At 46.9% G+C, this 26,557-nt stretch overlaps 2 protein-coding genes across 7 annotated transcripts in view; one reads left to right on the top strand and one right to left on the bottom strand.

Moving 5' to 3' along the window:
• Window positions 1-26,557, top strand: part of LOC105144482 (48 related 2) — a 235,328-nt gene that overhangs the window by 201,349 nt on the left and 7,422 nt on the right. For 5 of the 6 annotated variants that reach the window (XM_087408215.1, XM_087408214.1, XM_087408211.1 and 2 more), the window contains 3 exons: window positions 5,063-5,164; window positions 5,227-5,369; window positions 5,430-15,860. In XM_087408215.1, coding sequence (XP_087264341.1) covers window positions 5,063-5,164; window positions 5,227-5,369; window positions 5,430-5,462 — 278 coding nt within the window. In that variant the 3' untranslated portion in view covers window positions 5,463-15,860. Of the gene's footprint in view, window positions 1-5,062; window positions 5,165-5,226; window positions 5,370-5,429; window positions 15,861-26,557 lie in introns of those variants that run through there. The other variant, XM_087408212.1, reaches the window with a different exon arrangement.
• On the bottom strand, window positions 1,390-5,056 carry LOC147908961 (histone-lysine N-methyltransferase SETMAR-like). The gene has a single exon (XM_087408217.1). The coding sequence runs from the start codon at window positions 3,278-3,280 to the stop codon at window positions 2,858-2,860; it is 423 nt and encodes a 140-aa protein (XP_087264343.1). The 5' UTR covers window positions 3,281-5,056; the 3' UTR covers window positions 1,390-2,857.

Here is a 26,557-nt window from a genome sequence, read left to right as displayed (position 1 = left end):
CTCCGGAATCTGTTGTATTTCCATACATACTAATTTGTTTCCTACGTACAATTCGACTTTCAAACTGTTTTTAAACTCATCGATTTGATTTATATCTATTAATCTCAATTCAAGGACATCATCATTACCTTGACTTTGTTTTTCTTCAACAGAATCTATATTGTGAACTTTGTTTTTGCATATAACAGACTTAGATGTGACCTATTTGATTACATACAAAGCATCTCCAATTTATGGCCGGATATTTGTTATGATGTGAATCCTTGTACATCGTTTACATTTCTTTCTTGCTGGTAATACTTTATTACTTAATAAGTAATACTGATCTGCTTGGACGTAATTCGGTTGATTTCCTTGAGTTCGACTAGTTTGTAGCCTACTTCGAGTGTAGTTCGTCCTACTTAATTTGTTTTGACTGTAATTCTTGTAATTCTTCATGTAGTTTCCCATAGTTCTTACTTTTATAATTCAATCTGTTGACTCGTACTATATCCTCTTCATCATCCAAGCATCATGATTCTTGTTTGATATTCTGCTAATTCTATCCTTGTGACTATTTCGCATGCTTTTTCGAAAGTTAACTTATCTTCTGATAACAATCTTTGTTTGATTCGATCTAACTTTAAACCGGAGATAAATTTGTCTCTTAATGTTTCTTCCAGAAATTTTCCAAACTCACAATATTTTGTTTTTCAGTTTGGTTTGGTACGTTTTAATATTTTCATTACTATCTTGATTTGTATTATAGAATTTGTATCGTTTTACTATCACCAGTCTTTTTGGATTGTGTTAATGCAATTTTTAACTTCTCATACGTCTTTTGACTAGTTGACTCTAATAATAAAAAATCCTTCAAAACGCTGTAAGCTTCTTTTCCTAAGGATAAAAACAGTGTTACTAGAAGGCGAAAATTGAAACACCAAAATGTGAAAAAAGCATAAATGCTTCTTTTACATTTTGATGTTTCAATTTTCGCCTTTTAGAAGTTTCGTTTTATGCTTTTATTACTCTCTCATTACATTCAATTTACGCTCCAATTTTTATTTTCATAAGGGTTAATAATTAAATGCTCTTATATCAAATTACTTTATTTTCTTAATTTTTTTAAATTACTATTTTATCAACCTTAAAAAATTATCGAGTAATTTACCGTAATTTACCGGGTAAGTTATTGTTAAATTGGGTCATTTTCATCTCTACTTGTTGATGAAATAAATTATTTACAGAAAGAACGTTTAGAAGTACAAACGAAAGAAGGCTTTTTCCATATTTATTTTGCTTTAGGTCTTGTTTTAGATGACAATCTCGAATTAAATTCAGTTATCATAAATATAAATCATATATATTTAAAATGTCAAAATATGATTCATATTTATGTCCAGTAGAAAAATCAGATCTCTTACGTATTGAATAAAATTATAATAATGATTACTTGAACAATGTGAAGGAAACTGGCGTTAAAGAAAATAAGGAACAAAGTAAATCACTTTCATGTGACAATTAATGTTGCTCTTGATAAAATGCATGATTTTGATGAAGACATATACAAATATGGAATGAGCCATATATTATATTATTACATTTATGATATCAAAGAAATATTCCTAAATACTTTAAATGAACGTTTGAAAGATTTTGATTATGATATATATAAAAATAATATATCAAATAATATATCAAATAGACCTTCATCTTTAAAAGAGGTGAAGTAATAAAGAAGAAGTTATCTTTTTCAGCTTGTGAAATGAGTAACTTTTTGTTTTTATTTCCATATATTGTTGGAGATATGGGAATATTATTTGATTTTACATAAAATTCATGATTTAGTAAATGCGAAATATTTCTAAGAAGAATGCGCTAAGCTGCTTGAAGTAGAAGAACATTATGTGAAATATTGCAATTTTTTTATGGTTAATCTAAAATCAAAGCATCATAATATGATACATTATAAAATTGTATTGAAAAAAAGTGATCCTTTATCTCATTTAAATGTAGCATTTGAATCGAGAAATCGATTATTGAAACTTGCTGCAAATGCCTGTTCTCGCAAAAATATTGCTCATTTACTTGTTACAAAAGAACAGCTCAGTTTATAACAGTTTTTATTATATTATAAATTGTCTAAAATCTCATTGATAACCAAAAATTAGATCGATATTATTTGTGGATAACATTTCATTTTTAAATTCCTTCTTGATATTTAAAAATTCTTCACCAGCAAATTTTATGAGCAAATGTTTAGAAGTTCCTTGGATTGAATATAAAGGAATTATTTATAAATCTAGTATATGTGAATCTATATATGTTCTCAATATATCTTCTAATAATCTTCTTCAGTTTGGTATTGTGAAACATGTTTTTGTAATGATTTTAATAATTTATGTTTAACATGCCAAAATCTTCTCAATATAGGTCTCTGCAAAGATCTTCATGGTTATAAAGTTGAACTACTATTTAAAATATCTTGTATTGTTTTTGAAAATTTATGTCATCCTTTCCCTGCTATTATTGTACCTTTATCGAAAAGAGGAATTGTTTTAGTTTGTACGAGGGGAAAGTCAATAAGTTTTTAGAAAAACATAGTAAAACATATTTTTTTTTATCAATTAATTTTTATTTCTCAACATAGTCTCCTTTCAACTCGATACACTTGATCCAACGATTCTCCAACTTTTTTCAGCCGTCCGAATAATATGATTTGTCCAACTCTTCAAAATAAGCCTCTGTTTCGACGATAAGCTGCTCTCTGGTGGTGAATCTCTTTTCTCTGAACCATTTCTTCAGGTTTGGAAACAGGTAATACTCACAGGAGGTTAAATCTGACAATACTAGATGGGGAAGCAATTCGTAGCGGAATTCATTGAATTTGGCCATCGGTGCCGGATATGTGTGAATCCGTGCATTGTTTTGATGGAAGAGCACTTTCTTCTTCGCCAATGGGGAAACGTTTTTTCTTTAAAATGTTGTTGAAACGGTCCAATAAGGCTGCGTAGTAGTCGCCATTGATCGTTTGCTCCGACGGAAGGTAATCAATATGAATTATATCACTTGCATTCCAAAAAACTGTGACCATCACCTTTCCAGCCGACTTCACGGTGTTCGCCTTCTTCGGAGCTGGTTCACTCGGTGAAGTCCATTGTTTTGATTGTTCCTTGGTCTCGGGTATGAAGTAATGGATCCATGTTTCGTCCACAATAATGAATCGACGAAATTCATCTGGATTACGTTGAAACATCTCCAAACATTGTTTTGAAATCACACGGTCGCGCTTATAGTTCATAGTGAGCAAACGCGGCACCCCTTGCCGATAGCTTTTTCATACCCAATTGTTCGTGCAAAATTGAAATCACTGTGCCATGTGATATGCCTGTGGTCTCAATAAGCTCGCGCACTTTCACTCATCAATCAATCAAAACAATATCGTGGACTTTATCGATGATTTCTGACGTAACAGCCTCAACGGACGTCCCGAACGAAGTGCATCACATGTAGATGTACGACCACGTTTAAATTCATTCACCCAATTGTGTACAGTCGCAAACGCTGGTGCAGATGTGCTGTGAACATTATCCAACCCGACTTTGATTTCTTTCGGCGTTAAATCTTTCATATGTAGATGTTTAATCATTGCACGAAACTTTTTTTCCATTTTGCAAAAAATACAAAGATTGTTCGCTTTAATCATCTACAGAAATGAAACCACCCGATGAATTCCGTTAAAAATTTGACAATAATCAGCTGAAAGATGCTACTTGTCAAAAAGTAATGTCATGACATTGCGAGTGCCTCTGACTGATTTTCTAAGAACTTATTCACTTGCCCTCGTACCAAACATGCTTTATAAATTAACAGTAATATATATGATGTCCTACCTAACTAAACCATCTGAAATATTTCGCTTGGTTTTTGTGATAGGAAAAAATATTTCAGATGAAAGTGGAATAATTTTAAAAGAAACGTATTTCTGTCAAGTTGTTTTTCTTCTAGATGGAGGCGTCAAAAAGATATGAAGGTTACCTCCACTTTTTTAAATGGAATTATATAATTTTTTTACACAATATTCCTCAAATTATACTGTATACAAAAGTATAAGGTAGAGATATCAAAAAACAAATAATTTACGAATTTAATATTTTCTATTTTATTGTGACACATATTGACATAAAATGTTAAATAACTCATGAACTATTAATTTTTTGATAACGTTTCTTAATACTTTTATGAATAGAATAATAAGATGAATCAATGATGGGGAAAAAACACATAATTGCTTTAAAAAAATATGTGTGCGAAATGGATAATTTTTTAAGTAAATAATTGTGTGTTATCTTTCCACCAATTAATTCTCATTATTCTATTTTAATTTATGCAATTTGAAATCCACCGATCAGAAGAAGAAGTATTAAGTATGTTAAGAATAAAAAAATCCTGCAAAGAGAGAATAATGAATCGTGATTCTTATTGTTTTGTAAGAACTTGTTATATAAACAAGTTCAACAATTCAGAATTGTCATTTATGTGTTTGCCAAAAAAAAAAGATTCTTCTATATAAGTTATGTTAAAATTATTTGGAAAAATTCGAATTATTCATTGTTTTTATCAATTTCCATATTATCCAAGCTCATTATCGAGTTCTCATGATGATTACGCACGATTATTTCGATCATAGTATTATCGAGAACGAGGAAGGTGAAATAATCCGGAAGAAGAAAAAATTATGTCAGATAATCCGTAATTCTACTATAATATTAATTTTAAATTAAGTTTAAATAACCGTTAATATGTAAAACATCTTTTTAATCTTTTAAAAAGTCAAGAAATAAATGGAATTTGCGGGTCGATCAAATGTACAAAAAGACGATTTGTCACAAAAAAAAGCATATTTAACATGTAGCAATCATTTTTCTGAGAAAGATTTTAAATCTATCCACAAAGATTATTATGGCAAAAGTCTATCTCATCATTAAATAGTCCAAAATATAAATGTGGTGTAACATACAAAAAGAAATATGCAATTGAACTTATAAAAAATATTAATCTATATAATTGGAAGTTTTTATAGGTATATCATCTTTCCAATGTGATGCAAGCCTTGCCAATAATTATTCAGTCACAAATACAACAGGCAAAAATGTCATTGAATCAAGTCATAACGTTTGTAACGGTAAGTTATATATCTAATCTTATACAAAATGCATAATATTTTATTTTTTTATTTACTTTCAGACAATAATACTGTAGACTTGCAACATAGCATTAAAAGAAAAGCTGTTGATTTACTAGCATCGAAAAAACAGGATCAAATAGCAGGATCAATAGATCAAATATTTGTAAAGATGTTACTAAATCAGATTGTAACGTTTGCAATGGTAAGTTACATACCTAATCTTAAACAATGCATAATATTTTAACTTCTCATTTATTTTTAGACAATAATATTGCGGACTTGCAGCCTAGCCTGAAAAAGAAAACTGATTGTAGCATCAAAAAAACGAATGACCCATTTGACCACATTACATTTGATCATCATCTCAATTGACTACATTACGATTAATTATGTTGCAATTGATCACGTTGCAAATAGCCTCGTTGCAATTGACTACGTGTTGCAAATGATCACGTTGCAATTGACCACATTGCGATTGGCCACGAATTGCAAATGACCACGTAGCGATTGACCACGTTACGATTGACCACGAGTAACAAATGATCACGTTGCGATCGACTACGAGCTGCAAATGACCACGTTTTGATTGACCACAAATTGCAAATGACCACGTTGCAAATAACTACGTTACAAATGACCACGTTATGTCACGTGACGCAAATAGGTATATAATAGCTTAACTCTAACCTAACCATATATTATATATAATAATTTAACCCTTTTGTGAGAGGAGAAAAATTTTCGCAAAACTCGTCATCCGGGATGTTTCCAAAGAGAGAACCTAACCGGATGACGAAAAAACGCCCAGAGGCCGATCCTCTGAGTCATAATAACCTTTTTTTTTATAACGATGGGAAAATGCCTTATGCATCCCGCTGGCCTCGGGGAAGCGCCAGGGATGCGGAACTCGCACCTGCTAAAACCTCACCGGGGATCCTAGTCTGACTGGGGCACCTCCGGAAACGCGTGCAGCATATTTCTGAAGGTGCCCACCAGTCGGATCACTAAAATGGAGGTGCATAGGGCGCAAACTGCCCTATACAGGCGAGGGAAGAGACATCTCACCCCGCCCCTCTTCCCCCGTGTAACGGATGAGGAGGTAAAGTTGAGATGTCCGACCCCCGCAAGAAATCCAACCTCCTCCCCACCAAGCAATGGGCAGACTGCTCACGAGATGAGTTGTCATCCCCGTGTGCTATCTATTCGGATTCCGGAGTACACCCCCAAACCTCATCTCCGGGCCGTGAAAAGAGAAGTGGGAAAATCCTTAAACTCCCCTTCAATTATCGCCACCGGTTTGTGGTCCGGAGAATATTCCCGGGTAGCGCCGAGCCGGACACGACCCCTGAAGAGATAACCTCGGGCCCGACGCCACCACTGGTTGCAACCGCCTGAACCTCCCGTAGACGCGGGGTCCCACCACCGCCATCTCCTTTTGTGCGGAGCATGATCCCAGCCGCAGGGTGAAATGACTGTGTCATCTCCTCCATCGTCCTCTCCGTTATCGAGGGGTATATAATGGAGGTGGTTGACTCTTTTCCTATACGACACAGGTACTCGCCGTAACAACCGTGTTCGGTGAATACCTGTATCAGGCGATATGTCAACCCGCCCTACTCTCTATCCGCTCATACCAACAGACAGGGCTGGACGGTCTCTAACGTCCGTGTGCCGGTCCTCAGCAGATCCTCAAGGAGTCTCCTTCAGATCTTAAAGGCCCGCCGAGCGAGCGGGCGTCCTCCCTAAAATGTGCAATGACTCCCAGCGTGGGGTTTATCCCTCTCTTAAAAACACATCATTCAGACTCTAACGAGTTCTGGACGAGGGCATCCGTCAGTATCTCAGCGGAGGGAATCTCCGCAAGAGCCACCATCGCGATGTGCGATATTGTATGAGCGAGTGAGGCGCAGGGCCATCTTCCGCTGTATAGATTCTTTATCCTCCTATTTTTTAGTGCTTTACTCCACCGAGACACCATACAGGGCACCATTGTAGATGTACGCCCGTCTCAAACCGGCACCCGGATTCCTCAGGTTGAGCATCAGGCCAACGAGCGCATTGGTCCATTTGCCCAACTTGGGGGTCAGAGAGTTGAAGTGCTCCCTGAACCCCCATCCAGAGTGAAGCCCAGATATTTCAGGATGAGCCCCACAGTGACGTAGCCTGGAGACGGCGCTCTCCAAGATCCATCATAAATAAACATATCCTCGGTTTTCTGGGGTGTCACCTTCAAGCCCCAATTCGCTTTGGTGATCCCCCCAATTGTTCCCTCCAACCAACGTGTCAACATAACAAACCGTGTGACAGTGTGGAGAACGACGTCGTATGCAATATTCCATAGCCCTAAAATTGACTCCTGAGGAATCTCATGATGTCTTCCTTCGGCGTTGGAGTCCGTTTTTATTGTGGAATTTCAGCCATCTGTTCCGAACCATGAAGTAGTCCTGAACCATATGAACAAGATAGGGAGACATATTATGATACCTCAGTGCCTCCATCACCTTGTTTCACAATTAAAGGTGTTGATCACGTCGAGTAATATGACCAATTTCCCAATATGGCCACTTCTCTTTCCCATCGATAGACTCCGTAATGGCCCGAACCTGACATATTGCATCGATGGTCGATCAGTTCTCACGGAATCTATATTGGTCGTCCGATATATTCGGATCACTCTGAGACAAATGCCGGACGATGCGGGCCGCTATAATTTTCTCTAGCAGTTTTTTCGCATCATCCAGTAGACGTATAAGCCTAAATGTCCTCCTTGCGAAGAAGGACAAGCCGCACTCTCTTCCATTCTTGAAGGAAGATTCCCTCCTTGAAGCAATCCGTAAATAACTGCCTCATTGGTGGCCACCAATCTCTGGAGCTGTCAAGGCCCAGATCTTTCCGTGCACGCCATCCGGATTGAGGGCTTTCGGCTTTTCCCTCAGTCTCCGGAATGCACGGAACATCTCGTTCTCAGACATGGTCAGCTCCTCTGTCCATCCCTCTAGTTTTCTCTTGGAATCACCCTCTCCCTAACAGGAAAAAAGGCGTCCACACATCTGTGAAGAGCTGGTTGTCGAGCCTTTTCGTGATTGGGGACATTTAAGGCCTGAGCCTCTTCGTCACAATTTTATTTGGACGTCCTCAAGAATCTCTGTCCAAGAATGACAGCTTCTCTTGTCAGGCCTGGGAGTTGACATTTCTGATTGCCAGGCGGAGGGCACTTCGTGCGATCCTGAGTGCCTCTTCCGATCATCTCGTCATCGCCCAGCCGCTTGGCCGCGATGACAGTTTGTCTTAGGTCGGCCAAATCTTCCGATCACCAATACGTAGTCCGATGAGACAACTGGCAATTCCGGGGCATGGAGACGTTACACGCTCTCTCCATTGTGTTCCGGAACTAAGTCAGTGTCTCCATCATTATGGCCTCCTGGCCCTTTCGTGGGCCATCATTATGGAAGGCTTCAAGAGCGTTCCTGTTCACTTTTTGAGGACCCATCGACGATCTTCATGCTGCCTTCTGCGGAGCTGCAGTACCTCGTGAGTTTTAGGGACCAGGCTGAATTGGATCATTTGATGATCCGATTGTTCGCTCAGCCCGGTCCCCACTCTCCATCCGTTGATTCTTGGGAGTCGGAGACTCGACCACATAAGATCGATGGTTGATTCCTCCTGATGTCCCACAAAGGCATTCTTCTGGCCCTGGTTCAGAAGTACCCAGCTCCGCCGTCTACTGGACCACGGTTTCTCCCCTGAGAAACTTCCTTGGGGATCCCCACGCCCTGGCATGGGCGTTGAAGTCCTCTCCGACGAAGGCTTGGCGGGGAGCACGTAGTGTGATGTGACTTCCCACGTCCTTCAGGATGTCTACTTTTTCTACCGTCCAGGAATGAGATAGCACTCATACACGTCGATGTGTCTCCATTCCACATCGACGTATCCGTTCCTTCTTGCCAGCAGCGAAATGAGGACGGAGTACGACGAGCTCTTCCAAACCACTGCCACCTTTCCGTACATCTCTTACCCACCGCGAATCGTTTTCTGGGATCCTGTACGGGTCGAAGATAGCCAGCCCTCCATCCCACTACTCGAGGCATTGATGCAATATATCCCAGTGGGATCCTGCATCCCACTGGAGTAGTTTAGATTTGCCTAGCGGATGGCGGTAGTCGCCATTTTTAGTTTTTAGCGCCGACCCCCTCCAAGGTCATCTCCACCACGGAATCAGTAATAGCCTCCAGAGAAGGATTGTGCATGGCCCGCCCGCCATCCCTGTCGCCAGCTCTGTCAGAGGACACAACCTCTTTATGAGATGTCTCTGTTTTGATCTTACTAGACTGGAAGGAGGATGTACCGGAATCACTCTTTCCTTTTGCTTTCTTCTTTGTGGCGGTCTTACATCTAAGTCCGCCGATGCGGTGACTATCAGGCTGCCCCTGCTCTTTGGAGGCTGGGCAACTGGTCTGACTACTCGAGCAGTCTTTAGCCAAATGTCCAACCCTGCCGCATCTGTTGGTTTGACTACTGCATTATTGTCGGACGTGGCCAGGCTCCAAGCAACGATAGCATTGGAGGCCACGTACCAGCAGAAGGACAATGCGGCAATCGGTTTATCTGATCTTCAGTCGCGTCGCCGCTATTATCTTCTTTGAGGCCTAGATGGGGCATTGCACCCACATCATACCAAGGCCACTAGGAAACGTCCTCTTCATCCCTATCTTCACGACGTAAGTCACCCCTTCACCTTGGAGACCGCTTCGGCAATCTTCTCCTCACTAATGGAATCTTCCAGGTTACTAACCCGAAGGTCCATCTTTTTCAAAGAACGGGAGATTTTCACATCCTTCCGTCCTGCGAACGCATACCTCATCTTAATTGCCAGGGCGTCAGCCTTCGCTTTACTCTCAACCCCATGGATCTCCAGAATTAGAACGTCCGTAAGAGCCCTCTTGGTCCGAAAGTTGTCAATCCCCAGCTCAGCCAGGTTAATAAGGCTTCGGGTCTGTCTCATTATGTCACCGTACCCATTCGTTTTCTGACAAATCACGATAATTACCGCTGAGCTGGGAATTCTTACCCTGGGTTGTAACCGTGTCTGAAAGGAAGGGGGCATTTTGCCTGTCCTCTTCCTTTGAAGCCTGTTCCTTTTCATCCCTTCGCTTTTTGAAAAAAGCGCCCTCGATTTCATCGAGGATCACTTTTCGGGGCCTGTTGATTAGCTGTCTTTTGGACCGCCCTGTGAGCATTCTTTGACGTTACCACAACTCAGGACTCGTTTGTATCCGCCAACGTCCTGAGCTGCTTTGCCGAGTCTTCCGCTGTTGCCGATATCTTCCTCGAGGTAGTCGGCATTGCGCCCTTCTTGTTTCCCTTCCCGCCGGATTTACGCACGGGTTAGAAGGGTTACAAGAGTTTGCTCGCCTTCGCCATCTTCTTTTTGTGGCTTCCTTTACGAGGGACTGCGTTTGGTGGTCGGGGCAGATATCGGGGGGTGGGGATGTGAGGAGAAATACGTTTCCCACTCTTTTCGCGGGGAATACCCCAATTTGCTCAAGAGTCCATACAGAATGAACTCCAATGCCCTTTGTAAAGATTTCTCCATAGAGTCCTCCCTAATCCTTTCCATAGCCTTCCGTGACAGAGACCTCGAGCACTTTCGCCTTTCCCCTCAGCATTAGTGTGGTAGTCAGAGAGATTGCTATTCCATCTCCGATCGTCCTCATTGATGTGGGTTCCGTGTTGGTTGGAGATTGGAGTTTCTTTTTTTCCCTTCTTTTCTCCCTCTTGTTGCGGCCACAGTCTCTCCATTATCCATGGAGGCCTGGATTGAGATTAGTGTCGCTGCTCCCTCCCCGTCGGAAAGGTCCAAGCCCGTCTCCTCCTCTCCTGTGTCACGGGCGCCTATCCCAGAGGTCCGCTGAAAGTTTGCCAGTTCCTGTCTTGCAGCTTCTAACTCCCTCTCTTGCTTAGCCATCCGCTCTCGCAGGCGGACCAGTTCCTCTCCCTCCTCATCTCCTGAGTGCTCCTTGGTGCGACTGCGCGTCATCAACAATGTCTTATTCCGGCGTCACCCTTGTCTCCGATTTTTCCCATCAGTCCCGACGTCACCGCGATCGAGATCTTGGCATAGGCTCATCATAGGTGATGTCGCCCTTAAGGTTGGATGAAATCTTGACTACTTTGATTATAGTATCGAGCTTCCTCGTGGCCGCCGCTGCCACAGAGTTGGCCGATTGTTCGACTAGATCCAACGCCCATTCTTCCGCTTTGAACGCCCACATCCACGCCGGGGCAGAAGAAGAGATCACCTTCGGATTAATTATCTTTCAATGCTTTTAGCATTTTGGCCTGCTCTTTTTTCGCCAGTGCCTCGACTATACATTAGCCTTTATGGGTCTTTAGCCGGACGATCCCTTTCCTCCTTTGGCTCCTCCTCCAAGTCGACATCCATACCCGTTTTCAAACCTTCTTCTTTCTTTCTGGCGCATCCTCCTCGTCATTAGAGGGGAGGCCCATATATGGTTGAGGCCGGGGATTATAACCTCCCGATCGACATCGACCTGGCGCCTATCCTCAGCTTGGAACATGAGACCGGCATCTCTTTTGGATTACCGCGCTTTTTACTATGGGACGCACCGAATGATCTTCTTTTGGACATGTAATTATTGGACACCGCACGATTGGACATGCACGATTGGACATGTAAAATTGAACACTGCACAGTTGGACACCGTATTATTGGACACGGAATTATTGGACACGGCATTATTGGACACGGCATTATTGGACACGGCATTATTGAACACCGTATTATTGGACACGCATTGGTGGACATCATATTATTGGGTACGCATTTCTGGATACTGCATTATTGGACACGCATTGCTGGACACCGCATTATTGGACATGGCATTATTGAATATCACATGATTTTATACCATACGTCTTTAAAAAATGTGTCATTCGATGTATAAATTATGCACATTTAAAGTAAGGCCCTCCTAATATGTACGTACATACGCGTATCAAATGCGTTATGACTCACCGAGCGACTTATAGCTTTACCAGGTCAATGATTTCTATCTATACGTAAATTATATGTTTATTTCATACATACGGACTCTATCTGTCGGTGGTCAGCTCATCCACCGTGAAGGATTCAAGACTCACGGTGGACAGGCACCTGCCAAGCGTCCCGCTTTAGAAGGAACGCTGTCGCGGGAATGCTGGGCTATTGACTTCAATGTCGGCTCAGATCTCAGAATATGTCCGAGCGGGGACTGGGACCGCACGTCCCGTCTCGGAATACATTCGAGCAACCGCGCGGTCCTTCTCCAGGAGGAGTCATCACGGAACCTCATCACAGAATATATCCGCGTGGCTCCCACCCTCCGTGGCTTTCCAAGCAGACACCTAGTAGCACCGAGTCGGCCGACTTCACTGCTGCGTGAGAATGAGCAAGACAAGGAGAGCGCCCGTCCTTCTCCCTCTACTAGTAACTTGTAAACACAAGCGAGTAATAGAGCGAAAAGGATGGTTGCACTCTCGCTTTCTCTACTAGCCGCTTGTTATAAGCGACCGAAAACCGAAAATGTGTTTTCTCGGCCGCTCGGCGTGTTTTTGTATAAGCGAAAAAAAAACACACACATTCTATATAGCGATAGATTTTAATAAATTTTAATAATCATATCACTCTCCTATTAATAGCAAAAATTATTTTAAAACGCGACAGTTTACGAAATATTAATTATGTTATAAAATTATATTGGTATCTTTATAATTCTTTATCTTTATAATCTTTATAATTATATTAATTATCTCACTTTAGTTCATTATCAGAATTCTTACATACACTGAGATGATAGTTATAAAAGAAGCATTTAAAACAAAATACTAATCGACTAATACACCAAAAAAAACAAATACATTTGTGATAAACACATCATTATAAAAACATTATTTCTTGTCGGATTTTTTAAAAGTAATAAAATTTTATTTGCATGTAAAAATATTAGTCTTCATTCAATTAAGTTGGACCATACCATCGAATCATTATTTTTTTCTACAATTATTGATTTAAAAATAAACGACTAATTGCAATAATTATATAAGAATGTATTATTTTATCTTAATCTTTACTGATAATTAATGTAATAAATTTAATTAACTATATATTATGAAAATAAAGAGAAAAGAAGCACGATTGGCGCTTGAAAAGTCCATCGCGCGTTTTACTTGCTCAGTCATACCGATTAGTTGTGTTTACAAATGTGTATATAATCCACACAGAAAATTTTAACAATACCTTATTAATTATTATATGCACCGACTTTTGGCCGTTATTGATTAAAGAGATGTTATACGTATTCAAAATTTAATGAAATTTATAATGTTGGAAATTGTTTGCTAATATTATCAGTCTCGGCCGGATTTTATTAAAGAATTTTTATAAAACTATAATCGCAATATCCGTAGACCGATCTTATATCTAAATAACGTAAAATTTATCTCACACAGATCTTCTTATGACCGTTTCATTTTAAGATATTTATAATGATATTGAATATGTGAGATCGAATTATGAATATTGATCTATATATAAATAATAAACATGTCACAAATTTCAGTAAAGAGTTTTACTATATTCCTTTATTTTAACATTTTATATGATGTTTTTTTGCTTATATTTCTTTATTTCAATATTTCAATATTTTATTTCAATATTTTTATGATGTTTTGGAAATTTTGTCATTCATAGCTTGAAAATAAACAATTCAAATCATGACTGCAAACAATCTCGAATCCTTTCAATTGTTTTTGCTCCTTCTGCAATCTAAAGTTTTGATATGGTTTCGACAAGCTTATGCGGCATTCTGATAGCAAGAAGTTTCGGAGTATTAGAGGCTTCAACGTAGATTTGAATACGTATGACGAAGAACTTATGCCTTTTGAAGATCGAAAAAAAATTGCGGAAATAAAATTTGCAGCACTAATTGTCGAAAAAAATATTTCATTTGAAACGGCAAAATCAATTTTAAATTTCTTTCAAGACCTCGGAGAAGAGATCCGGAAATCTTAAAAAGTATGACGATGAATCGGAATAAGTCACCGAAAGTAATAAAGAATGTTTTATGTGTTTGTGAACAGAAGCGGTTGATCGAAAAATTATATAATAATAAATTTTCTATTTTTGTTAACGAAACATCTGATTTAACTAATGATAAATGGATAAATGGTTTTTGTTCGATATGTCGATCCTCAGACTTTGAATGTTCGAACGGAATTATTAGAATTAATTCATTTGGACGCGAGTGATTGTAGTGCCGAAAAATTATTTACAACTTTTAGAGCCGAAGCATGGAAAAAACAAATTCTGTTTTCAAACATTCTCGCTCTTTTTCCTGTGATAATGCCTCTGTTATGATACGAAAATACGAATCATTTAAAACTAAATTACAAAAACATTGCAAAAATTTGATAACGATGCCATGCCCTTGTCATGCATCTGCATTAGTAGCAAATGCAGCTTGCGCAATTCCTGAAGCATGCGAGAAGCTTTTGCGAAAAGTGGCATTGTTTATCTCTAGTCCCAAGCGCACATATTTTTGATCAATTCCAAAAATCATTTAGTTTTAATGAGATTTGTAGGAAAATTTTAAAACTCTGAAACGCGATGGCTTTCATGTCATGCATGCGTGGCTAAACTAAATGAAAATTGGAATGTGCTGTTAAAATTTTTGTAAGAAGAGCAATTGAGCGAGAAATCAAAGTCTAGGATTGCTTTACTATCTTTGATACAAAATTCAGAAATACAAGCGTCTCTTATTTTTTGAATATATTCTAGATGCATTTAACAAGTTTAATGCATCTTTTCAAATTGAAAAAACAAAAGTTCATTTACTTCAGCCAGTTGCAGAAAATCTTTTGAAAACGTTCTTAAAAATGTTGTAAAAGTATTATTAGTAAACCATTAGTTCGTTTCGATGGGTATAATTAATCCTTTGCTTGCGTGTAATCGTCTATCTCCTGATCAAGTTATGATTGGAGAAGCTTGCCAAAATCTTCTTAATCGATTGAATCAAGAAAGAAAGTCAGGGTAAAATTGTCAAATCAGTTTACGATAATTATTTGGCATTCTATGACATCGCTGCGAAAAAAATTCGTAACAAACTTTTTGTCAAGGACGAATTTTTGAGTAAATTGAGGATCTTTGAACCAAAATTTGCTCTGCAGCAAGTAGACAAAAAAAACAGCCCGAACAACTCCGTTCAGGATGTTCTTTTTGTTGCCCAACGATTCGGCGGATTTCATGAGGAGATATTAAAAAAAGAATAGCAATGTCTAAAAAAGGATTTCCCATCAAAGCAGAAAGCGATAATAATTAATTTACATTTTGATGAAGCATGGAAAACAATAACAACTAAAAAGACAAATGGAAAATTTAGATATCCCGTTTTAAGTAAATTAGTTAATATAATTCGATCTCTTTCAAAAGAGTTTTTTATGCTGACAGACGTAAAAACCAAGAAACGTAGTAAACTTCATCCGAGTAACGTTCAATCTTTATGCGTGTTTAAATTAATTCTGAAGGCAAGACGAGAAACAGATCGAACCATGATAGTTGATGCTCGACATTTAATTCTCATGTCCGAGAACTTGTATAAAACAAACGCAAGAGAAAATACATGTACAATATTTTGCATTTGTTTGTTATTGATGAACATCCCTCTATGTCCTTGGATTTGTAACTAAATCTCTCAATTGCCAAATTATTATAATTGATTTCATTTTTTTATTAATTACTAAATTGTTACCTTACAGCATAGAGTTAAAAAAAAATATTTTAAAGAGGCTTACTGTTACTTCAAAGAGGCTTAGTGTTACAGCTTTTGCTGCTTGATAGTGGTTAATATTTTTTTTTTAACAGCATGTACTTATTTCTTGGATACCTCTTTTTCCTTTCTAATTTTTTTGGATTACTTTTCTTTGGATATAAGCTTTTATGACATGATTCTTCAATGGATTCTGCAATGGATTGGTAAGATATTTTACGTTGGTTTCTTATTCTCTGCTAAACTTAATGTACGTGTTTGGATTATGTTCTGATATTCATTGTGAGTACATTCATTGTGTACTTCAAATCTATAACACACATTACCATGTACCACAAATTTTCGGTACTGGCAATGAATATCGGAACGCAATCTTGATATGTATAAATATTAATAAAATTTTAGACTATTATGGAATCATAACATGAGAATTCTTTAGAATAAGTATTCAGGAATTTTTCAAGATTTGTCCACACGACGCTGTTTCACGCCATTCAGTCTCAGTTTAATCCTTTAATGTAATCTCATGCGATCCAGCACTCACATTTCGACATAGAACGTATCCTTCCCAAAAGTTTCCAAAAATTACATGCGGCTTCTCAGAAAAAATACGTAAGTTTAAAAATTAATATTTTTCATTGACATTCCATGTTCTAACTGAAAACCACATCTCGCAATGTAATACGAATGTCACTACTCATTTGGATTTCATATTCGTTATATAATATTTTGTTTAAATTGGAACAAAGGTTCTAACCCAGTGAGAAATAACTAACAATTAGATATGTAATTGATATTAAATCGACTTGGTATCCATGTCAATTTGATGCCAGTTCAATTAATCGTTTCTCACTAAGCACTTTTTATACTAACATTGTAAATATCAAGTAATTCAAGGCGTCGTTTCGCCGAGCGATATACACCAAACAATAACAATGATGCTGTAAGTGCAGCCAAAGGGCAAAGCCGTCATGTCGTTAATCGTACAAAACATTATCATTCCTCGAACTGGTAGCCGCAGGTTCAAACTCAGAAGATCGTTATCCAGAAAATGCAAGAGCTGATTGTGCAAAGCGCTCAAATAAAGCAATCGCCATTTGATCGTCGCCATCACCAATGTAAATTCGCTGATCGCCAAGACGATCGCTCAGTCGAAACAAACAGCTCCCACAATTTTCAAGTCTTCTGTCAAAGAATTTCAGACCTCATATGAAGCGCAGAAAAATCTGTTGACTATCGCCACTACATCGAACTTGATTTTGCGATGGACTTGGACCATCTCCTCGTCCTTCAGTTCCTTCGCCTATCCCTCAGGCAGTCCGTCATAAGGGACAAATACTGTTCGGACGTGTGAGGAATAATTTATCTACCACGCGGCCAAGGAGGGTTCTTTCCGTTAAAGAGGATATCTATGGTCGCGTCTTCTTTGCGACCACACGATAAGGAAGCCCCTACGGATTCCTATTAAGATCCGAAACCAACTCGATCTATTTCTGGGCCTGGAGTTTTCGGATCGCTACGCGGAGAACTTTACGCGTTTCGCACAGTCTGTCCCCCGCGTTCGCTAATACTATTCCTCCAATATATGAGCGCAAGATGACGTCTTTTTGAAACCGCCGCTTCCCTCAATGCAGCGATTTTAGGCGATTTTAGGCAATGCATCAATATGCGAGCCGCGATGGTGCCCTACGGCTCCGAGACATCGAGACATCGAATAGTCTAACCATCGTATCCCAGAATCTTTCAACCTCCTCCTTGACATTCTCATCCAGAGTATACGCTACCTAGGCTATGCCTAGAGCTATGCCTAGAGGGCATCCAGGTTGAGCTTTTTGAAAGTCTATCTGAGATGCCTGACGTCCCAGTCCTTTTTGGCACTTCTTGATCTCCGGGCCGGCAGTCGCTCGGACTATCATGGAAATATCCACGTGGTCCAACTGTTCGATCGGAAGATTGAGATTGATCTAATTAAATACCCTTCCAGCGGTATGAGACCCAAGTAACACTCTGCTCAACCGCCGAAAAAGTGCCTGCTCCGTCTCCTCCTGTTTACCAGACAGAGATCGAGCGATTCCGTCCACTTCATTACCGCATGGCCCTTTCCGTCTGTGCGGGGAGATCCCCCTCTGCGTGGACATTAAAGTTCCCTGCTATTAGAGCCAGGTGGGGGAGCGTCTTCTCACGGCCACAGTTCAGTTCCAGTAGTTTTATTTTAAACTTCCAGAGTGGGAGCTGCGGCCGGAAATAGCACACCAGGATGTCAAGGGCCCCCCATTCCACCATCATGTAGAAGTTATCACTTTCCACATGAGAAGGTGATGGGGAACCCCTTGTTGACCTTCAAACAACGGCGATCAACTCCGTCATGTCCCTTCGTCATTGGCAGGACATTATTGGGGTCGACTTCCCCCCTCCCCATCATACCCAAGTCTGTCTCACTTTCATCCAGCGCGAGGAGGAACATGTCCTGCACCGAACAAGGTTCAGATTTGCCTGGAAAAGGCACGTCTCCATGAAGATTATGATGCACCAGTCTTTTCCAGGCATACCTCTATCTTAGTGTCCTTGCTAGACACAGTTTCCGCAGCCGCTGCTCCAGACTTTATGAGGTGAGAGGGGAGTAGTAAAATTATCTCCCCCCCCCCGTCTGCCGAGCCTCCTTCGAAGTCTCCTTCTCCGAACCCCTGGGTAGGACGGGCTCTCCTTTCCTTTTGCCGCTGAATTTGCAGGCCGAATTTGCCACAAACGACTCTCATGCTGATTCTGTGTGCAGCCGGTCTGTTCTCGGCAGTACATGCCGGATAATTGGCAAGAGGCTTACAATCTCTCGCTGTATGCCCCTGTCATCCGTATTGGTAGCAGCAACCAGTTAATTTGGCTGCTACAACTAGTTCTTACGAGGTCGAGTCTCAAACATTTAAAGCATTGCAAGGGGCGAGCCATGATGAGAGAAATCCGGGAGAACACCCTTGCCCGTGTCCGCCACCATTTTCGCGACAGACACGGGGCACTGCACCCACGCTGACACCAGGCCATTGGTGACCAATCGGTCACAGGGCTCACCTTCACCTCACCAGAGGAACAACTCCCGCAGTACCTTTTTTTTTTTTTTTTTTTTTGATAACAGAGGGGAAATGCCTGACGCATACCCCGAGCCTCGGGGGAGAGCCCGGGGTTATGTGGGGCTTGCACCCACTAAAACCCCTCCGAGTGTCCTTACCTGGCCTTACATGAGGGACTCCCAGGAACGCGTGCAGCATACTTCTGGGAGTCCCTCAGGCCAGTCGGCTTATTGCCGACTTCTATTCCCGCCCGGGGATTTTTATGGCGTCGTCTGAGAGACGACGTGACCCCGGGCGGTGCTTGGCACCTTCGACTTTATTCGGGCGCTGGGGGGACACCACCCCCTGCGCCCGCCGTCCCGATTGGTGTTGGGGGGCGGGAGCTGGGGATCACAGCCCCCGCCGCGATCCCCAGCCCCCCGAGGGGCGCCAATCAGAAGTTTGGCGCCCCTCATGCTTCGGCGCCGCGAGAGGAAGTCTCGCGGCGCACCCCCCGCGCGCGGCGGCGCAGGGCTCCCCGCCCGGTCGCGCATTCGACGCGGCCGGAGGATGATGAGCCACTGCACCCCGCGCACGCGGAGGGTCATCCTGTTTCCGGCGGCGGATCGACTCTAGGGTCGGCCGAGACGCGGGGCCGTCACTGATGATGGTGGCGGCGGAGGTGGAGGGTTCACTGACCCCGACACTCCCGCACACCACCCCACCGTCCTCCTCTTCACTCCTCTCATCTATGGGGGAAGAAGGTCGCCGTCATTCTCGCCCCGTGGGGCGGTCCCGGCGGCGGGTACGCGCGAGGGGTGACCCGGGACACGAGCGATCCGGTTGGAGCCGGCGCCCGCGTTGACCCCCAACGCCACCATCCCTCGCATCTCCTTCCCCCCCGTCAGCCCCGCCACCCGGAGGCGGCAGGGGCGGGAGAAGGCCCCGACCTCCCGGTGCCCTCTCCCTCTGCCTCTCAGCCTCCTCCTTCTGCGACATCACCCGATCGCAGAAGGAGGAGAAGGCCCTCCAAGCACTCTCCCTGCCGACTATCTCCTTCACGACAGCCGGCAGGGAGAGATCCTCCCCTATCTCACGGACCAGGACACCGCGCTCGCCCGCCCAAGCCGGGCAGGTCTCCAGCGTATGCTGCGCGGTGTCCCGGTCCCCGTCGCAGTGGTGACAACAAGTGGTCGGCTCCTTACCTATGCGACACAGGTACTCCCCGAAACATCCGTGTCCGGTGAGCACCTGCGTCGCGTGGAACGATAGTCCGCCCCATCTCCTGCCTACCCATTCCTCGAGGCAGGGGAGGATGGCCTCCACGGTCCGAGCGCCCGTTGTCGGCGGGTCGTTTTCGAGAGCGGAGCGCCACTCTTCGAAGACCCGCCGACGGGCGTTCCTTCTCAGTCGGTCAGTGGTCCTCGGGGTAACGATCCCCCCCCGAAGCCGAATGGCCTTCACCCCGGTGAAGGTTTCCGCCAGGGCGTCGGCCACGTACTCGGCAGGGGGGATCCCCGCGAGGACCATGGCGGCGGCGTACGACACCGTCCTATAGGCCCTACAGATGCGCAAGGCCAGCCGCCGTTGCACGCTGTGCAACTTCTGCTTTATTCGGCGGCTGGCCAGGGCCTTCCCACTCCATACCGGGGCCCCGTAAAGGGCCCCGGACAGGACGGCGTGCATATAAGCCCTCCTGACCGACCCGTTCGGACCGTGGAGGTTGGGCATGAGGCCGAGCAGAGCGTCTGCTCGGCGGCCCAACCGCGGGGCTAGCTCGTCGAAGTGTTCGACGAAGCCCCAGCGACTATCCACGGTGAGGCCCAGATATTTGATCGTTGGCCTCACCGGGACGCGGACATCGTCCACCACTATATGTGCCTGAGGGGGCACCCCGCTCTTTCCATCGTGGAAGAAAAGAGCTTCCGATTTAGCGGGGGCCACCCTCAGGCCCAACTCCTTAATGGAGCCGACCACGCACGCCACTGCGACGTTTGCCGTACCGACGGCTCTCCCCCAGGTCGTGGCCCCGACCACTACCAACGTGTCGTCCGCGTAACAAACGACGTGACAGCCGAGGGGTAGGTCCGCGCGGAGAACGTAGTCGTATGCGACGTTCCAGAGTAGGGATCCCAACACGGACCCCTGTGGAACGCCGCACGACACGTCCCTCCGCTGCTGAAGTCCCGTTTTGTTATGGAACTCCAGCTGCCTGTCCCGGAAATAGTCCTCTATAATAGCGACCAGGTAGGGGGGCAAGAGGTGATGTCCTCTCATCGCCCCCACTACCCGGCCCCATGGGATGCTATTAAAGGCATTGGCGATGTCAAGGGATACCGCCAACGCCACCTCCCCTCCCGCGGTCATCTGCTCCGTGAGGGCCCTGACTTGCCTGACGGCGTCGATAGTCGATAGACCCTCCCGGAAGCCATACTGACCGCGGGATAGATTGGGACCATCCCGGGACAGGTGCCGGACGATGCGGGCAGCGATGACTCGCTCCAGCAATTTCCCCGCATCGTCCAACAGGCATAACGGCCTATAAGCGGAGGGACTCTCCGCTGGCTTGCCCTCTTTACGAAGAAGGACAAGCCTGGCCCTTTTCCACGGCCTGGGAAATATGCCGTCTCTGAGGCAGCTCGTGACGAGCCGCCTCAGACGGCTGCCCACTATGGGAGCCGCGGCGAGCCAGACCCTTCCGTGTACACCAGAGGGTCCGGGCGCCCGCGGCCTCCCCTTGAGGCGGGCGAAGGCCATCACTATCTCCTCCCGGGTGACGCCCAGCTCCTCCGTCCATTCGGACGGGGGGCCGACCCTCTCCGGTATTTCCCTTTCCCTATTGGGAAAGAGGGCGGCCACCACATCCTCCAGGTACTGAGCGTCCAGGGTTTCCGTTATCGGGGGGGCCCACGGACGAAATTGCTTCGTCACAATTTTATAGGGCCTCCCCCACGGTTCCCTGTCAAGGGAGGAGACGAGGTCGCGCCAAGCGTCAGCCTTCGCCCTCCTAATGGCCGCTCTAAGGGCGCTCCTAGCTTCACGGAGCGCCTCGGCGGCCACTTCCACCTCCTCGTCGGTGCCCCGTCGTCTGCGGCGGGTGAACCTCCGTCGGGCAGCTACGGCGGCCCGTCGTAGCTCAGCTATCTCCTGGGACCACCAGTAGACTGCCCTCCTCGCCACAGGATGGCAGAGGGGCATCGACGCGTCGCACGCGCGCGACATGGCGTCCCCGAGCCATTCGGCCTCCTCCTCCACCGAGCGGGCCTGGTTGGGTTCCGGCCACGTGGAGGAGAGGAGGCTCACCTCGAGGGCGCCGGGGTCCACTTGCGCCGGGCCCATCGACGTTCCTTCTCATGTAGGCGGCGTCTTATCGACACCTCCGTGGGGATGGACACCAGCTCCATGCGGATCAGACGATGATCCGACAATTCTCCTAAGGAGCTGGCGTCCACGTGCCAACCACGTATCCTGGCGGCAGCCGCGGGGGTCGCCCACGTCAGATCGACAATGGACTCCTCCCGGGCCCCCACGAAGGTACTGGCACGGCCTCTATTCAACAAGACTAGGCCGTGCCTCGCCGCCCACAGCAGGGTGCTGTCGCCCCTGGAGTCGGTGGATGGGGAACCCCACTCTAACGCATGGGCGTTGAAGTCCCCACCCACCAGTACTGGCCTGGAGGAGCGTCGTCTGATGTGCTCCCCCAGAAACTCTAGGGCGTCCTCATATTCCCTGCTCGTTAGTCGAGGAGAGAAGTAGCACCCCGCTACATCGATGGGCCCCCACTCTACCAGAGCGAACCCCTCCGCCGCCGATATTGGAATCATCGGCGGGGTGTCGCACGCGTGCCGGCTGACCACCGCCACCCGTCCCAGGGAGTCCCCCGCCCAGTTGGGGTGACTCTCCGGGATATGGTATGGGTCTGCGGCGATGGCCAGTCCACTCCCCCACTCGGCGAGGCACTGCATTAGCATGCTTTGCGCCCCGGCCGAGCGATTGAGGTTAACTTGAGCGAGGACGAGGGACATTAATTGTTGTTACCTCGTTCCTCACCCCCACCGACGTTGGATTTGTCGGCCACGTCTGCGACCGCCGTGGGGGGTGACTCCTCCACGACGGCCATCTCAATGTCGGCCACTGTTACGGCCGACATTGTCTCTGCGGTGGTCGCTGCCGCCGCGGGGGGCTGTCCCGCAACGGCAGTGAGGGGGCCACTGGGCTTCTGCCCCCCCTTCTTGCCCTTCGCTTTAGCGGCGGCGCATCCGGCGCCGCCGATGCGGTGCTCCGAGGGGCGGCCGAGCTCGCGGCACGCGGGGCAATCGACCTTAGCGCGGCACTCTCTCGCCGCGTGGCCGATGCCCCCACACCGGTAGCAGCACCCGGAGCGATCCACGGTGCTTGTGCATTTGGCCTGGACATGGCCAGCTTCCAAGCATCGGAAGCATTGGAGGCTCCGAGCCGGCAGCAGAGCCACCCTGCAGCTCGACCACCCCACCTTGACTCGTGAAGCGGCCACTAATTATTTGGCCGCCTCTACGGGGCACCGCACCCAGCAGGTGCCCAGCCCGTTGGGGGCCCTGCTGACTTCTCCCACCTTAAATTCCGGTGGGAGTCGCTTGCAGGCCCTCGCCAGATCCTGTGCCACCTCGGTGGGAGTGGCCGAATCATCGAGTCCGGTGACCCGGATCTCGGCCGTCTTCGATGGGCGGGACACCCTCACGTCGTCCCTGTTTGCGAAGACGGCCGTCAGCCTCTCGGCCAGCGCGTTCGCCATGACTCGACTCTCCGGGCCCCGGACCTCCCAAATAAGGGCCCCTGTGATGGCCCTCCTGGGACGGAGATCCTCGATCCCCACGTCCTTGAGAGAGATCGAGGATCTTGCCTTCCCTACCACCTCTTGGTAGGAGGTAGGGTCGGCGCAGGTCACCACTATGGCCGCTGAACTTGGCGGCCTCAATTTCGGGAGGGGAGCCTTCTTGCCGAAGGCTGGAGGCCTCGCGGCAGTGCTCCCCTTCATCGCCGTCCCGCCCTTTTTCCCACCGCTCCCCTTTTTATTGGGAGCGGGGGCCACGGGCGCCCCGGCGCTCTTCGCGCTCTTGGGGAGGGGCCGGGGCGGCTCCGCTTCCGCCTTTTTCGCCTTGGCGGCCCTCTTCGCCGGTGTGGCAGCGGCCAGACCGCTCCGCGGCTTTGTTGACGGCGCCGTCATCGGGGCGACCCCCATCTCCCGCAGGAGACGGGGCAGGAGCCGCACGATGAGCCGCTCGATGCGGCCCTCCTCATCATCGACCCTGTCGGCATTCTCCCTCCTTTTATTTTTCGAAGGGGGTGTCTTGCCGACAGGGGCGGTCCTGTCCGCGACGGCCGCCAGGGGGTTCAGCTGCTTACTACCCCCTGCAGAGGAGGCCTGAAATATGGGGATCTCAGGTCCTCCTCCGTGACCGTCACGCGCGGCCTCTCCCCCTCCGCGGGAGCAGTCCTTCCTCTAGTCCTAATTGGACTGCGGTCGCCAGCCAGGCTATCGGGACCCGACCACTCCATGATCGAGTCCCATTCCATCCCCGGCACCCTATCCCTGCCGGACGTGCGGCGGGAGGTGGACCTCCCCCGGCCGTGTTCCAGTACCGCGACCCTGGAGCGGAGGAACACCAACTCTTCATTCAGCCGGCGTCTCTCCTTCGCTCAGGCGGGTCTGGAGCATTCCTCCCTCTGGTCTACGTTCACGGCCAGGCTGCTATCACCCGCCCTCGTAAAGACTGACGTGAGGGCTGCGGACAGCTTGGTGTATGCTGTCCACATATCCCTCACTATGTCGCCCCTGATGTTCTTTGATCGCTCAACCGACTTGGCAATGGTCGCCAGTTCGCGTGTTGCGACCGCGGCGACTGCGCAAATCGGTTGTTCGTCGAACTCGAGGGCGAGTTCGACAGCCTTCTCTTTGCCCTTCCTGGCCGATGTGGAGGACGGCTCAACTTCCGGATCTAAAATCGTCCGGTGGTCCTTTCTTAGCTGCCGGGCTTTAGCCTTTTCGGCCTTCTTTGCCATTGCCTCGGCAGTATATTTCCCGACATGTTCGGGATTTAGAGCTGGCCTCCCCCTGGACCTTTTTGTTGACTCCCCCTCGGAATCCGAGGAGGAGACAACACATTCGGCCGGCCGTTTTCGGCTCTCTCCTCCAAGGGAGCTCAGCGAGACCGTAGAACCGGCCCTCGACAGCGCTCCCTCGTAGGCGACCGCCTCGGCGCGCGCCCCGGCCTTGCTGCTCGCAGGGCCGAGATGTTGTTTGCGCGAACTGTCGCTCATAGTTGAGCGAGCGTCCGCCTCTACACTCTGAAGCGAGCGTTCTCCCTCCACATTATGTTGAGAATTTATATTGTCCATTAGATTGATGCCCACGGCCCGCAGCGGCTCCGCCAGCCAGGGTGTACCCTCACCCCTCCCCCGAAGAATCAGGAGAGGGGGCCCCGAGTTCCCCGGGGGGCTAGCATATGGCTCAGGTCCCCAGAATGTATCATCGGGGACACTGGCCTCCGGCCCCTTACTCCCCGTGAGCGGATGTGGTGCGAGCCCACTCACGAGTTTCAGGGGTCCCTCGTCTCCGATGTCGAGGGCACCGCTGCGGGTGGCGCCACCCGGGGCGGTCCCACGGACGGTTCAAATCACGGAAGCAGCGCCCCTTCCGGACCCTATCCGCCGTGGCGACCAGCGTTGTTTGCGCTGCCCGGTGTCCCGCTTCGGAAGGGACGCCGTCGCGGAGACACCGGGCACAATACTCGACGCCCCCCCCCCCCGGCCCCGACCTCGGAATACGTCCGAGCGGCCCGGAGGGGGCGGAAGTCGCGCGCCCTGTCTCGGAATACGTCCGAGCGGCCGAGCGACCCCCCACCAGGAGAGACGGGTGGTTCCGCGACAGACCGAAGTCCGCGCGGCCCCGTCCTCCCCTACGGACAGAGTCCGCACCTCTCGAGGCGGGAGAAGTCCCCGGTGCAATGAGCCGAGGCTCTCGGAGACCCCATCCCCCTCAGTGGCATGAGCCAGCCCGCAGCCAGGAGCACCCAGCACACGGGCCGTCTCGCCTGCGGGAGCACCCGCGTCGACCCTTTTGCACGCAAACCCCAAAGGACCCACCCCACCTCACAGGGAGGAGGGGAGGGCCTCACGGGGGTCTACGTGCAGTGGGGGTCGAAACCCCATATCACGCACGGGAAGGGAGCAATCTTCCCCCTGACGGTACCGTGCCACCGGGCGATTGAAGTCAGGGCCGCCAACCCCTACCGGCACACTGGGGACCCGTCCCGAAGGACGAGACCCCCAGGAGTCCCTCCCACGAGGAGAGGAGACCCCCTTGGGGTGCCGGACCCGGTGTACAGACTCCCCCCGTGAGGAGGGAGTCCGTACAGGCTGCTCTTAGACCCCCACGTGTCGCAAGCGACCCGTGGCTCCCGCAGTACCTATCACCTCGATTACGTTCCTTTGAGTGATGAAGTTATTGAGGCCCGTCAGCTTTGATTCGGCCTTTTTGACGGGTCATG

Source organism: Acromyrmex echinatior, chromosome 7 (genome assembly GCF_024713525.1).
Source record: "Acromyrmex echinatior isolate Ae372 chromosome 7, ASM2471352v2, whole genome shotgun sequence".
In the NCBI taxonomy this organism is placed as follows: domain Eukaryota; kingdom Metazoa; phylum Arthropoda; class Insecta; order Hymenoptera; family Formicidae; genus Acromyrmex; species Acromyrmex echinatior.
This window is presented reverse-complemented; position numbering and strand designations above follow the sequence as displayed.